This window comes from Balaenoptera ricei, chromosome 7, assembly GCF_028023285.1.
Source record: "Balaenoptera ricei isolate mBalRic1 chromosome 7, mBalRic1.hap2, whole genome shotgun sequence".
NCBI classification, from domain to species: Eukaryota; Metazoa; Chordata; class Mammalia; order Artiodactyla; family Balaenopteridae; genus Balaenoptera; species Balaenoptera ricei.
This window is the reverse complement of record NC_082645.1, coordinates 98,889,279-98,904,324: the sequence shown is the minus strand read 5'-3', so window position 1 is coordinate 98,904,324 and position 15,046 is coordinate 98,889,279. Positions and strand designations below refer to the sequence as shown.

Here is a 15,046-nt window from a genome sequence, read left to right as displayed (position 1 = left end):
CACTATCATTAGCATGTTATTTTCCATACTTGCTATCAGGTGAATAAAAATGTTTCTAAAACATGGAATAGCATGACAAAAACCAAAGAGAAAGAATAGCTTTTTTACAGGTAAAGTGTAAAACCAGTTCCTATGAATCTCCAGAGTTTTTTCTTTACAATTTCCTAGAGCTAAATTCAGGCTCTCATAGAACTGTACAAATGTGTATATTTATTAATATATATATGTAATTAAAGCTCTCAAAACTCTTTAAAATGGGAGAAATGAACCAAACTCATAGTTCTGTGATGATTAAAAGAGAAAGCACCTAGCCCAGTTCCTAGATCATAGTATACTTCATTGCAGGTATTAATGATGAAACCGTGCACCTCAGATTGGGACTTGAACCCATGCAGCCAGGACTTGAACACAGCCAAAACCCAGTCTTCCAACTGAGATCACAGACCTGGTTTCGGGACTTAATGAAGTTCAGGTTCTTGATGTCTCATCACAGAAAGAATTCAGTGAAAGACAAAGTGATAGGTGAGAAGTGCATTTATTTAGAAAGAAACGCACTCCACAGAGTGTGGGCCATTTCAGAAGGTGAAAAAGGCACCAGGGTATGGAATTGTCAGTTTTTATAGGGGTGGGTAATTTCATAGTCTAATGAGTGGGAAGAGTATTCCAGCTATTTCAGGAAGGGATGGGGATTTCTAGGAACTGGGCCACCACCCACTTTTTGATCCTTATGGTCAGTCTTGGAACTGTCATGGCACCTGTGGGTGTATCATTTAGCTTGCTGATGTGTTCAGTGAGCATATACTGAGGCTCAAGGTCTAGTGGAAGTCCACTGATCCACCATCTTGGACCCATTTGGTTCTAATCAGTTTATGTCATGTCCTCGGGCTATGTCATTCTTTCAAAGGTTGTGCCCTACCCCCTTCCCTCCTGTTTCAATGACACACTTGGGTCTCCAAGGGAGATACAAAATCTGATTTCCTTCCGTTCCTCCAGTTCCTTTCTCCAGCAGCAGAGGGGACCGTATTCTACTCAAAAACAAAATGGATTTGCATACAAACAGGGGATGAAATAACGGGATTATAAATAATTGAGCAGAGTCATCTGGTCTTTTCTCTCTTGTATTTTATCCCCTCTCCTTGTAACTCTCTTTCCTAGGAAATTGATGTAGTAGAATGGGCTTGCTCTTAGGCGGAGCAACTTACCTCAGCTCTGCCTTAAGCCTTAGAGATAATAGAAGTTAGCTTGCTTTCTTCCTTTCTTATTTCAGTTTGTAATCAGGCCAAGACTTAAATAAATAGCAAAAGTGCCTGCAGGCACTCACTTATTCCACCCAGATTAGTCTGATAGGAATTTACCTTGAGGTGTGGGGCTGGAGTTCCAGCTCCCATTAGGAACATATTTAGGGTTCCCCCTTGTTATAAGACACATCAAAAACCTGGCAGATAATACTAGGGAGATCTTCTTTTCCTGTTTTTCTTCCAGAGACAACTAATTGACAAATAGTGTTTGTTTGAGTCAAACATTGCCAAGTGGTCATTAATTAGATTATTTCAATATTCATAGTAAATGAATTATAACTCCTAACAGATGTCACATATCAATATGAAACTGAATACTATTATTACAATGAGAAGCAGAATAATATAAAGTCTAAATTCTAGTATCTGGAATTAGACTGCCCAGCTTTGAATTCTGACTCCACATTTGATCAGCCAGGTGTCATTAGGCTTGTTGTTAACTTCATGTCCTAGTTTCCTCATCTGTAAAAAGGAGACAACAGTAACAATCTCATTAAGTTGTAGTAAAGAATAAACAGGTTTTTACATGGGCCAACTCAGATGGTTCAAAGACAGTGAAGGGACTAGATCTAGAGGTGTGGACTGATGCTGCCTCACTACTGAGGTAATGACCTTCTGAGCCCTCTCCCTTGGCAAATTTTTCTGTAAAGAGCCAGACAGTAAATGTTTAAGGGCTTCACAGGCCATGCCAGTTTCCCTTGTGAATACTCAACTCTGCTGTTGTAATGTGAAAGCAGCCTTAGATAATATGTAAATTAATGGGTGTGGTTGTTGTTACCATTAAAATTAAATATAAATACAGGCCATGGGCAGTAGTTGGCCAATCCCTGTTCTATCTACTATCCTTTTGAATTGCAAGGTTTTACCAACCGGGTTGGTGGGAGTACAAACTATTCTTAGGCTCCCCTGATCTTTGGGGATTTTTCTTTTTAACTCTTCAGACAGATTTTTCTGTGGCTTTAGGCTGTCGTGGACTGATCTGCACTCAGCTAAAGACTGCAGGGGATCTTCTGCAAATCTCCAGAGCTCTCTCTCTGTGTTGCTGTCCCCTGTCCTGTACTCTGCCTGCAAACTCTAGCTGCCTTGGCCTCCCTGGACTGCCCACTCCATCTCCTCAACTCTGGGAGGCTGTGGGGTTTCCCCAAGGTTTCTGTCCATCCCTGAGATGTGACCTAGAAATTTTCTCCAGACAGTATTATGGGCAGCCATAGAGCTCATCTTATTTACCCCCCCTTCCCTTCAGTACTGTCTTCCATTGCCCAATGTTCAATTTCTGAAAACCATCGTTTCATAAATTTTGTCTGTTTTTTCATGTGTTTCAGGTGGGAGGGTAAATCTGGTCCCTGTTACTCCATCTTGGCTGGAAGTGGAAGTCGTGATAGGTTTTTAACATTTCACATACAAGGAAACTGAGGCTCAGAAATGTTTGGAAAGTTCACCAAGATCATTCAGCTAGTTAGCAGTGGAGACAAAATTCAAAACCAGGGTTTCTAAGTGAGTGCTTCCTCCATTTTATTACACTGCTTCCAACAGAAGGAGTTAACCACAATCTGTCTTTTAAATACAAAACAGTGAACTGCAGCCTTCACTAACAGAAGCTAATAAATCAAATTTGAACAAATGATTTGAGGCTTATCTTATTTTTGAGCAATTTTAGAGGGGTCTGGTAATTTTCATATTTTATAATGGGGTCATTATTTTTTCTTCTATTTTAGTATTTCTATTGTGGTTCTCCTTGTGGGAAGTATTTAGGATTACCGCCAAATGGTGGCAAACCTTGCTCATTTCAATGATCTGAGACTGATAAGCTTTCTACTGGAAAGTCCCCATCTGGCTCAAACTTCAGCTCCGGCATTTTCTAGGGATGTGACTTTTTTGCAAGTGTACCGGAATTACCTTTTACAAAGGAGTGAAAAATATTGCTAAACTACATAAACGCAACAAAATGAGAGATGTGGAAAAGTGTATGTATAAATTCTCACAGTTCATTTTTATTACTTTCACTACACAATTCCATTTAATATTTTGTGAAATAGTAATAAATTTTTGAATGGTAAAACATATGGCATTTGAGTATGCCAAGTGGGAGATATTTAGATAGTGAATATTCGTAAAAATGTGTAGCGTTATATTACCAGAAGGTTCTCTGTTTAATGAGAAAGGAACACTTATCCCTTTACAAATATGTAAGTTATAAATATATACTGATATATGTATATATCTATAAACACAGGTAATCTGTGTTTGTTGCAAGCAATGTATTTGCAAATAAAACATTATGTAAATAATACTATGCTGCATGCAACTCCTCTTTTAAATGTGCAACAAGCTGATTTCTTACAGCAATAGAAAAGCTAACCTCGAGATGGTGATTCATATATCTTTAAATCTTTTGATTTTAATTATATATGCATATATAACATTATATGTAGCTTTACTTGCTAGTTAACTATTTCAGTTATTTTGAATATTACATGAAAACAAGACTGTATTAGGATTTCCTCATTACAGAATATAATTAACCCTTTGAAACACATTAGAATATAGTAAGACAGTTATCTCCTCCATTATTTCTATGAGGAAATTTAGTTCAGGAAGATTAAATAATTTGTTTATAGTCTAAAAGGTGGGGAAGAGCTAAGGGTCTGAATTATAGTCTATATTCTTTTTCTATACCACTGGTTTTCAAATATTATCAAAGATACATTTCAAAAATGATACACTATGAGAAGTCTCAATTTTAAAACAGATAAAGTACCATTTTGCTAGCACATAATTTACTTTTATAAATTTAAAATAAAAATATTTATTTATGAGGTTAATAAATAATGAGGAATCTTTAATATACATAAAAATTTGAAATCAAATATTATGGACCACAGTTTCAGCCTTTAATGACTACTCAAATTTATTTGTATACCGTGTTGAATTTGCAGTGAAGGAATCCCTTATTTATAAAGATAAGCCATTGTATATGGAAACAGCTCTTTTTAAGCAGCACACCTCATAATTTCAAGATGCCCTTCAATTAAACTGATCCAGAGATATGAAATATGATGAGAAAATTTTTGTTTCTATGTTGATTATTTAGAATATCTAAAAACTATGTATATGAGTAGTTTATATTAAATTTCTTATATTAAATTTCTCAGACAGAATACTGTCAGTACTTCCACATATATTATATGATATTGTGATGATACTGCATGTGTATTATCAACGACTTTTCCTCAGGTCCAAGGAGGAAAGCTTGTATTGGCTTGCCACTGGGAATAAATAAAAGTATGTCAAATGAAGAGTATTTTGAACTTATTAAGTTAGATTTGATCTTATTCTCATAGTTCAAATATTTTCATGGTATCTTTTTATACTTTCCTTTTAAATCATCTTTTCCTGAAGAAATGCAGATGAGAAGAGATCTATGTGTCCCTGTCCTTATTTCGATTTTGTTTTGCTCTTGACTTCACTTTTCTTTACTCTCTTGAGATGAACATAATTTCTGGTATTTAACTTTGTGATTTCACCTCTTTGTTCAGACCCTCAATAGACCTCTTGTTTGCTCTACCTAGTTCCTTCAACTGCTGATATATTTCAAACTTTTAAAATGACGAGTCACTGAAGACTTCTCCTCAACAGAAGCACAAATTTCTCAGTATTCAATGAGAAAAAGACACTTATTTCTCAAACACGTAGAATTAAAATTAATTATAGTATGTTCCTTGAAGAAATGGTCAAAGGGATGGGAAGGTCAGGTTGACATTATATTCCTTCAAACTGATGAAGTGTTTTCATTAACAGGGTCCCTGGTTTACACTCTTTATCGTTTATGTTTCTCATTGTTCCATCCTTGATTCTGACAGTTTTCTTAATATTAGTGTACCATCAAGTATATAGCAGTCATGGAGAAAAAAAATAGATCTGTTGTACTAGGGGCTTTAAGATGGTATTGACTTGTACGACAGTATGATAGGAACTGACATATTTAAAATAAGTTCGCCTGACAATGCATAGAAAAGAAATTTTGGGCTGGATGACAAGGACAGTAAAAGGCAGTGGCAACGTATTAATAATTATGACAGTAAAATATGTACCTAGTATTAGTTGTACAGCATATCAAAACACCCTTTAACTTCTATTATTAGAAAGTACAGCCAAAAGTTTTGAAATTTCAGAATTCAAAACTCAAGGCCATGAATACTTGGATGCTACCTCAAGATAGTAAAAAGGGATTTATGGATGTGAAAACGTTTGTAAAAACCAAGTTAAAGTTCCTTTAGAATTATGATGTCAATGCATATTCTATATATCAAAAAGTATAAATTGAAACACTAATGGGCCTTTACATAATAAAGTTAAATTCTCATAGTTGGGATCTTTTATTCTGTACAGTGCTTTCTGTTTGAATTCTAGCAGAGCATAAAAGTCTTAATGTCAAGAACATTACTAACATATTTTTAAGGAAGTCATATATGTGGTTCATATACCAATCTGCAATGAGAACACAGCTTAATGTTTTTTAAGAAGACAAACTTACTGTATTCTGAATTTTAGATATGTGATGTCAATATCATGAAACCAGTTCCATGAAACACACAATTACCTTATGGCTTCAGAATTGCTTCCAGTATATTTATACTTTTTGGACTATTTTTAAATAGAACATCATTATTTCCTTTATATATATTCTATCTTTATTTCTTTATCTAAAATTTGAGCTACTGCAAATAAATATCAAGGATTTTTAAACCTCTCAAAACTTAAAAAAGTTTAAAACATGTATTACAACAGCAAAGGTAAGTTATATCAATAACAGATATACGTTATTGAGCATAGGCTATCATTAAAGATAGAGTTGTAATTGTAATTTTAACCTTTGAAATGATCAAGTGGAAGCATTGTGTGATTGTTAACATCAGTTGCTACACTCTTCATCGTCAGCAAGGATAAAATAATTTATCTCACTGTTAACGGTTATATTATTGCAGAAAAAATGCTGAACACAGATAATAATACTACAATTATTACCAATTAATATAGTTATTATTGGACACAATTTGAAACAAGACGAATATATATTTAAAATTAATTGTAAAATCTAGAGAATATGGGGTATTACTAAATTATTATAAAGTATTCCATTAGTTTCAATTTTATTTTTGCCAAACTTTTGTTCTTCCCTACTTTTAGCTATTTTACCTTCAAAAAACTCAATTTACTTACGTTGGATGGTGATTCTAAGGGATGCAGACTCCAAATTTTGCATGATGCTGCTAGGAACTTGAGTAATCTAAATTAGTACATACTTATCTCCTCTATTATTTCTTCCTTTACATATGTGATAAATGTAATGCTTTCACTATATGACGTGATACGATATATCATATGATAAATACAGCATAATGTAGTATATGCTAGTATAATATCAAGAACAGATTTTTACATAGAAGGAAATGCAAAAAAACATAAAGTGGCAATAGAAAATAGTTTCAGCACAATACTAAAGCTGTTAGTTTGGTCAAGAATGTTAAACAGAAAAGATCCTACCTGATGAATCAAAGTTCACCTCATTGCCAGGACTTGGACCTACATCAATGGACACAATTGGTAAGAGCTTCCGAAAATCCCATAGCTTTGTAACTCCACAGGCATCACAGGATGCGATCATGTGACCCTTTAAAGTATTAAAAAGAAAGAACTGTATATACGTACATATATATATACAAATATATATAGTAACTCAGACCAAAAAAAACAAAAAAGAAAGATTTCTGTTACAATTTTATTAAATACACAAGAATACATTCCTCTAAACTAAAAAGTATTCATTATACCTCTGTCTTTGACATAAAAGTATTATAAAATGACAATTTAAATATATAAAATCCTATACTAAATTTTAGAAGATGATTTTTCAGGAAATCATTTTGATGATTTTAATTATATAAGATGTAATAAAACAGAACTATACACACCCATGCAATTTGTCTAAATATACACGTATCACATATATGATATGTGATCTACATATAAAAACTGTATATGTAAAATATTGCACTAAAAGCACACTTCACTTTATATGCTTGTAATTAGTTAGTATTGATAATTTATAACTCAGAGTAAAAATAAAAACAGAGGCAGGAAAACAAATGGACAGGAAAGAAGAGTTTTATCATAGTGGGTAGAATCACTGGGGCCAGGTAAAATTGATTGCAAGGAAGCAGTGCTTATTGTGTTCTGTTAGACAAAATTATTAGAAATATTTGGGGCTATTTTTTAACATGTAGTGGAAAAAGGAAGAAGGTAATTGGATAAGGGAATGGAAAACAAAAGGAAAGGTGGATGGATTCAAGTATTATGGAAACAGGGGTGGATATTTTCCCAGTATAGAAGTACCAGCCCAGGTGCATCAGTTTGGAGTTCAAGGTCTGTCTATACTCCTCTTGCAGGCCTCTCAGGAGATATCTATTCAGCAGCTACCTCATGTCAGAGACTGGGATATAGTGATGAGTAAGAGGGCTTCCATCATTCTGTCATTTAATTTCTGTGTCCACTGACCAACTAAATATGAGTGCTGGCCACATCAGGTTTATGTACAATGTTTATAAGTCATTATACTCTTTCCAATTCGATATACAGTTTCCCTTTCAGATCCAGCTTAATTTTTTTAATGTCTAGTCAAAAATCAACCTCTCATTATTTTCCTCCTAAATATTCTAAAATGTTAAAGATAATAACTTGATTATTATACAATTTTCCCTATTATCATTTTGAACTAGCTCGCATACTTTTTTTCTCATTTACTCCTTGATTTCTACCCTTTCTATAAAAAAAACAAAAACAAAAAACAACTGCATAGTGCATTACAGTCCGAGTGGATTTTTTGTTTTTTTCCTTAAATACTCTGGTAGTACAACAAATGCCACTAGTTTTAAAATTCTGTAACTGCTGTTACTGGCAAAGCAATACAATAACCTTTTCCTCAAGCTAATAAATGGGATATTTAATCTTTTTTACGGTTTAAAAAGAACATGGAGAACTTGGAATGTTTTCAAATATGTAAATGTGTATTGTGAGAATTGTGAAGAATCAGTGAATTTAATTTTTAGAAAAGAACAGTTCTCAGGATTATAGGGAATATTAATGTTAGAAATTATAAAGAACTCTTTCCAGCGATAAGGGTTTTCAAACATCTTTCACAAGTCACAGAATGGAATCTTTTTTCAACTGTGAGTACAGAAAAAATTTTAGTCAGAATTTAATCTGAAGGCACTTCTCATTAAAGTCAGGTTATAGACTTCATGTCCTTTTCTTGCCTAGATTCTATGAAACAAAGACAATCTTAAAGTGTGCTTTATACCATTGAATATTAAATTTTTAGGAAATATACTAAAAATTAAAAAATAGTCCATCATTTTCTGGGTGAAAATTAGTACTTAAATGGGTTTAATATTTTTATATTTAATTTTTACCACTGTCAAAAAATCAATTAATACAGTTTGATAATACTAAAATAATAATATTCAATACTTATTAAATGTTTCTAATAACCAAGTGCTGTGCTAAATGATTTATTAATAAATAGTAGATAGTATTTTAAACAATTTTGAATAACTAACGCCATATAGCCAAACTTTTCCATTTCCCAAGGAACTTAAAATTCATGACAATATATGCATTATGGTAAAACAAATATAATAACTTATAAAGTGGTAGAAATAAGTTTGTGTTCAGATTTGATAACTTGGTAGCTATACTTCCAGTTAACCAGAGAGGCAAATGCAATGCCTATCGTAGTACCTGGAGCATACAAGAACTAAAAAAAAAATTTGTTGGGACTTCCCTAGTGGTCCAGCGGTAAAGAATCCACCTTGTAATGCAGGGGACACAGGTTTGACCCCTGGTCAGGGAACTGAGATCCCACATGCCACAGCCCAACTAAGCCCGCGCACCACAACTACTGAGCTTGAGCGCCTCAACTAGAGAGCCCGTGTGCTGCAAACTACAGAGCCCATGTGCTCTTAAGCCTGAGTGCCACAACTAAAGAAGAGAAAATACCCGCACACCACAACTAGAGAGAAGCCTGTGTGCCACAATGAAAGATCTTGCATGCCTCAACAAAGATCCCGTGTGCCGCAACTAAGACCCGACGCAGCCAAAAATAAAAACATAAATAAAATAAAATAAAATAATAAAACAATTTAAAAAATGTATTTGTTAAACCACTAGATGATGAATGCCTCATGGGAGTTTACCTAGAAGTTTTACTTTAGTCCAAGTACTTCCACAGCAGTCTTAAGGTAATATTGATTCTAACCCTGATGGTTCTGAATCAGTTAGATAAAAGAAAGAGATAAAAGATGCAGAGAATCCAAAACCAAAAACTTGGAATATCAAGATCTTGTACGCCTCCTCCTCCAGTCTCAGGTGAACTGGAACCATTTGCCATTCTCCTTCCATAGGGAAGAAGAATATTAAAATATTATTAATCTAAACCACACATTGTGAATTTTGAGGGATCTGAAGATGGAGTGTGTGGAAAAGGAATTAGCTGACAACCTGGGGAAAAAACAAATGTTTTATCTAGAATTTATGTCAGGTAAGAAAGCAAAGACTAGTTATAGTTAGGCACTTAACCTAACCAAGAAAGAAAGATTTCAAAGAAAATGTTTTTTGGAGAAAGGTGGAATTGTGACAATTTTAAAGAAAGTAAAAACTCAAGAGTTTTGGAAAACTATCTAAAATGTAATTCTGGTTACGTCATTGGTACCAGTACTGGCTGAGGAGGAAAGGTGATAAAGATGGTTGCACTGAAAGTTCTCGGAGAAGTTCGGATTCAGACAGATGGTTGTTTTTGTGACACTGAATTGCCAGCACCCGGCTCAGTTCCTGTGATATGTTTGGCATTTGATCTTGAATAAATCATAGAATAATATATGAATAAAAAATGAATATAAGGGGAGTAGAGAGTAATCAATGTTGACTACATGCAACTGTAATGAATTTTTTTCCAAAATATGGTAAATGAGCTGAAGCTCAGAATTTTGTTTTTTTTTGGTTATCACAGACTCAAATAGTAAAACAAAGCAAGTGGAACTTAGGAAAATGGACAAAGGATACAGTTGAGATGAAAGTGAATAGTCACAACTCCTGACTGCCCCTTTTAAGCCTTCCCATTTCCAACTTAAAGATCCTAGTGAGAAAATCCATATGGACATGCAGTTAATAAGTTAGAGTAGAACAACATAAAACCAAACTAGCTTCATCTAGGCTGCTGGAAATATACTGGAAAAATATTTAGCAGTACATATCAAGGATCACAAAGGTTCATACTTTTGAAACTTTTAAGGCTACTTCTGAAATTTACTGTAAGGTTTAAAAACAGATGATCAAAATATTAAAGTAGCACTATTTATAAATAAAAAATGGAAACAAGTGAAATTTGTAATAATCTAATATGGAAGAAATAAATCTTGTGCTATTGTGGATCCAGAGCACTGCCAGAGGCACCTTTTACGCAAACTTGATACCAACAGTGGCAGGAAGACAAGCAGACTGAGCTATCTCTCTGCACAGTGGTTCCAAGCATATTTATATGTTATAAAACAAAGAAAGAAAAAGAGAAAACTAGGATGCTAATGATGTCATTTATAATTTAAATGAATGATTAAAAGACTATTTTCATAAACCTATAGTATTCCTTAATATAAACATAACTTATGGCTTTATATAATTTTCAAAAACAGATTTTACACCATAATTCAAAAAGAGTCATGTACCAAAATGTTCATTGCAGCTCTATTTACAATAGCCAGGACATGGAAGCAACCTAAGTGTCCATCACCGGATGAATGGATAAAGAAGATGTGGCACATATATACAATGGAATATTACTCAGCCATAAAAAGAAATGAAATGGAGGTATTTGTAATGAGGTGGATGGAGTTAGAGTCTGTCATACAGAGTGAAGTAAGTCAGAAAGAGAAAAACAAATACAGTATGCTAACACATATATATGGAATCTAAGGAAAAAAAAAAAAAAAGGTCATGAAGAACCTAGTGGCAAGATGGGAATAAAGACACAGACCTACTAAAGAATGGACTTGAGGATATGGGGAGGGGGAGGGGTGAGATGTGACAGGGTGAGAGAGTGTCATGGACATATATACACTACCAAATGTAAAATAGATAGCTAGTGGGAAGCAGCCGCATAGCACAGGGAGATCAGCTCGGTGCTTTGTGACCACCTAGAGGGGTGGGATAGGGAGGGTGGGAGGGAGGGAGATGCAAGAGGGAAGAGATATGGGAACATATGTATATGTATAACTGATTCACTTTGTTTTAAAGCAGAAACTAACACACCATTGTAAAGCAATTATACTTCAATAAAGATGTTAAAAAATAAATAAATAAAAAGTGTTAAAAAAAACAAAAACAAAAACAGATTTTACAAGTTTGGGCATTACCATAAGTTTGGGGTTAAGAGGCTATTTTTCAGGTAGTGTAAGAAATGTCATGGAGTAATATTCTATATGAGATTCCTTATATCTTTATATTGTATATCAAGAAGAAATATATAGAATCTTAATTTATTATAAAAAAAAAGGTCCAATTTGATTATACTTTGTACCTTCATCCTGATGAATCAGCTAAATCAGCTAAGTATTTTCTTGGTTCAACACACTATGTTCATATATATATATATATATAAAAAGGTATATATATATATATATATATATATATATATATATATATATATATACACACACACACACACACACACACACACACACATTTACTTTCCCATCTTTTTTTGGAAACTGAATTTACAGAACATCTAGATAAGCAAAATATTTTTAGGGTCGTGACATTACTTCTTCTGCAAAGGTTCTTCAAGGCTGAATAAAACAATATATATAATTGTTCTCTTCTCAGAGTTATACAACATAATAGAAAATTAAATGAATGATTATATATCAACTATGCACACATGAGAATGCTGTAAACTCTGTAAGTGCAGGTACTTTGGCTTAGCAGTACATTCCCATGACCTGGAATAGAACCCAATAAATGTTCAATAAATAATTGCAGATGAATAAATACCCTAGATGAATTATTGCAAAGCCATAAAAAGAACAATTACAGAAACAATGTAAAACATGGAAAAGTTTATACTATACTGTCGTTACACTGATTAAAAGTATACAATACATATGGTGCAGTGACTGAATAGGGAGATATGTTTATAAAAAGTTGCCCTATATATTTTTTAAGACTGTAGTTTTTTAGGATAGTTTTGGTTCACAGCAAAATTAAAGGCAAGATACAGAGATTTTCCATATACCCTTGGCCTCTACACACACATAGCCTCCCCCATTTACAACGTCCGTCTCCTTCAGAGTGGCAAATCTGTTACATTTGATGAACCTACATTGATACATCATAATTACCCAAAGTCTGTATTATTACAATTCACTCCTGGTGTTGCACATGCCATGAGTCTAGACAATTGTATAATGACATATACCCACCACTATGGCATCATCCAGAGTATTTTCCCTGCCCTAAATATCCTCTGTACTCACCTATCCCACCATACTACCCCTGCCCAACCCCTGGCAATCACTGATCATTTTGCCTCTCTATCTAAACTTTAGAATCAGTTTGTTTGTATCCACAGAATACCTTTTCTTGATTTTTTACTGGGATTGCACTGAATCTACAGATCAAGCTGGGAAGAACTGACATCTTGACAATATTGAGTCTTCGTTTCCATTAACATGGAGTATCTCTTCATTCACTCAGTTATTTTGTTTCATTCACCAATGTTTTATAGTTTTCCTCATATAGATGTTATACATATTTTGTTAGATATACTTAAATATTTCATTTTTAGGGGTGCTAATATAAATAGCATTATGTTTTAAAATTTAAATTCCACTTTTTCCTTGCTGGTGTATAGGAAAGCAATAGACTTTTGTGTATTAGCCTTGCATCCTGCAACCTTGTAATCACATATTAGTTCCAGGAGGTTTTTTGTTTGTTTCTTTTTTCTTTCTATATTTTTTTCCTTTTTACTTGTTTTTTAAAATTAATTCTTGGATGGTCATATCATCTGTGAACAAAGATAGTTTTAGTTTTTCCTTCTCAATCTGTGTAACTTTATTCCCTTTTTTTTTTTTTTGGTCTTATTGCATTATCTATAACTTCCTGTACAATGTTGAAAAGGACTGGTGGGAGGAAATATCCTTGCCTTGTACCTGATATCTTAGTGGGAAACCTTTAGTTTCTTACCATTAAGAATAATGTTAGCCGTAAGTTTCCTTTTAGATATTCTTTACCAAGTTGAGCAATTTCCCTTATATGCCTAATTTACTGGGAATTTTTAAGCATGAATAGGTATAGTATTTTGTGAAATAGTTTTTCTGCGTCCATTGATATGATCATGGAATTTTTCATCTTTACCCTATTGATGTGATGGATTACATTACTTGATTTCCAAATGTTGAACCAGCCTTGCAAACCTAGGATGAATCCCATTTGGTCATAGTTTTTACTTCTTTTTATACATCATTGGATTCAATTTGCAAACATTTTGTAGCAGATTTTTGTATTTATGTTCATGAAAAATAGTGGTCTGTGGTTTTCTTTTCTTGTAATGTCTTTCTCTGATTTCAGTTGTAGGGTAATGCTGATCACAGAATGAGTTAGGAAGTATTCCCTCTGTTTCTATTATCTGAAAGAGATTATGGAGAATTGATATAATTTCTTCCTTAGTTTGTAGAATTCACAAGTGAACCCATGTGGGACTGGTGTTTTCTGTTTTGGAAGTGCATTAACTATTTGGAAAGGTAATATGATTCAACTTCTTTAATAGATATAGGCCTATCTAGATTGTCTATTTCTCCTCGTGTGAGTTTTGGCAAATTGTGTCTTTTAAGAAATTGGTCCATTTCATCTAGGTTATCAGATTTGTTTCAAGGCAGATTTGCTGAAAACAAATTCACTCAATTTTTGTTTATCTGAGAAAGCCTTTATTTCTCCTTCACTTTTAAAGGAAAATTGCACAAGGTAAAGAATTCTATGTTGGTGTTTTTTCTTTCAGCACTTTAAATATTTCACTCCATTTTTTCCTGGCATGGTTTCTGAGGAGATGTCATATGTAATTCTTATCTTTATTTCTCTATATGTGAGCCACTCCCCTCTTGGTTTCTTTCAGGATTTTTTCTTTATCTTTAATATTCTATAGTTTGAAAATGATATACATAGATCTAGGGGTTTTTGTTTGTTTCCTTTGTTTTTGTTTGCATTTATCCTGCTTGGTATTTTCTGTGTTTCCTGGGTCTGTGGTTTAATGTGTGACATTAGTTTGAGGATATCTTAGTCATTATTTTTTCAAATATATTGTCTGTTTCATTCTCTCTTCTCTTTCTGGTATTCCCATTACATGTATGCTTTACCTTTCGTAGTTGTTCCATAGTCCTTAGATGTTCTGTTTTGTTTTGGTTTTTGGGGTTTGTCTTTGTTTTGGTTTTTGATGATTCTATTGATATATCCTCTGTGTCAGAGGTTCTTTCTTCAGTTGTGTTCAGCCTATTAATAAGCCCATCAAAGGCATTCTTCATTTCTGTTATATTGCTTTTATCTCTAGTATTTCTTTTTGGTTCTTTCTAGGATATTCATCTCTCTGCTTACACTGCCTATTTGTTTTTTTCATGCTGTCTCCTTTATCCATGAGAGCCCTTAGCATA

General features: G+C 33.5%; 1 protein-coding gene across 1 annotated transcript in view; it reads right to left on the bottom strand.

Moving 5' to 3' along the window:
* The window catches only part of SPAG16 (sperm associated antigen 16), a 910,587-nt gene that overhangs the window by 245,683 nt on the left and 649,858 nt on the right, over positions 1–15,046 (bottom strand). Inside the window, exon 15 of the mRNA XM_059927392.1 lies at positions 6,843–6,969. Within this exon, the coding sequence (XP_059783375.1) occupies positions 6,843–6,969 (127 nt within the window). The remainder of the gene's footprint in view (positions 1–6,842; positions 6,970–15,046) is intronic.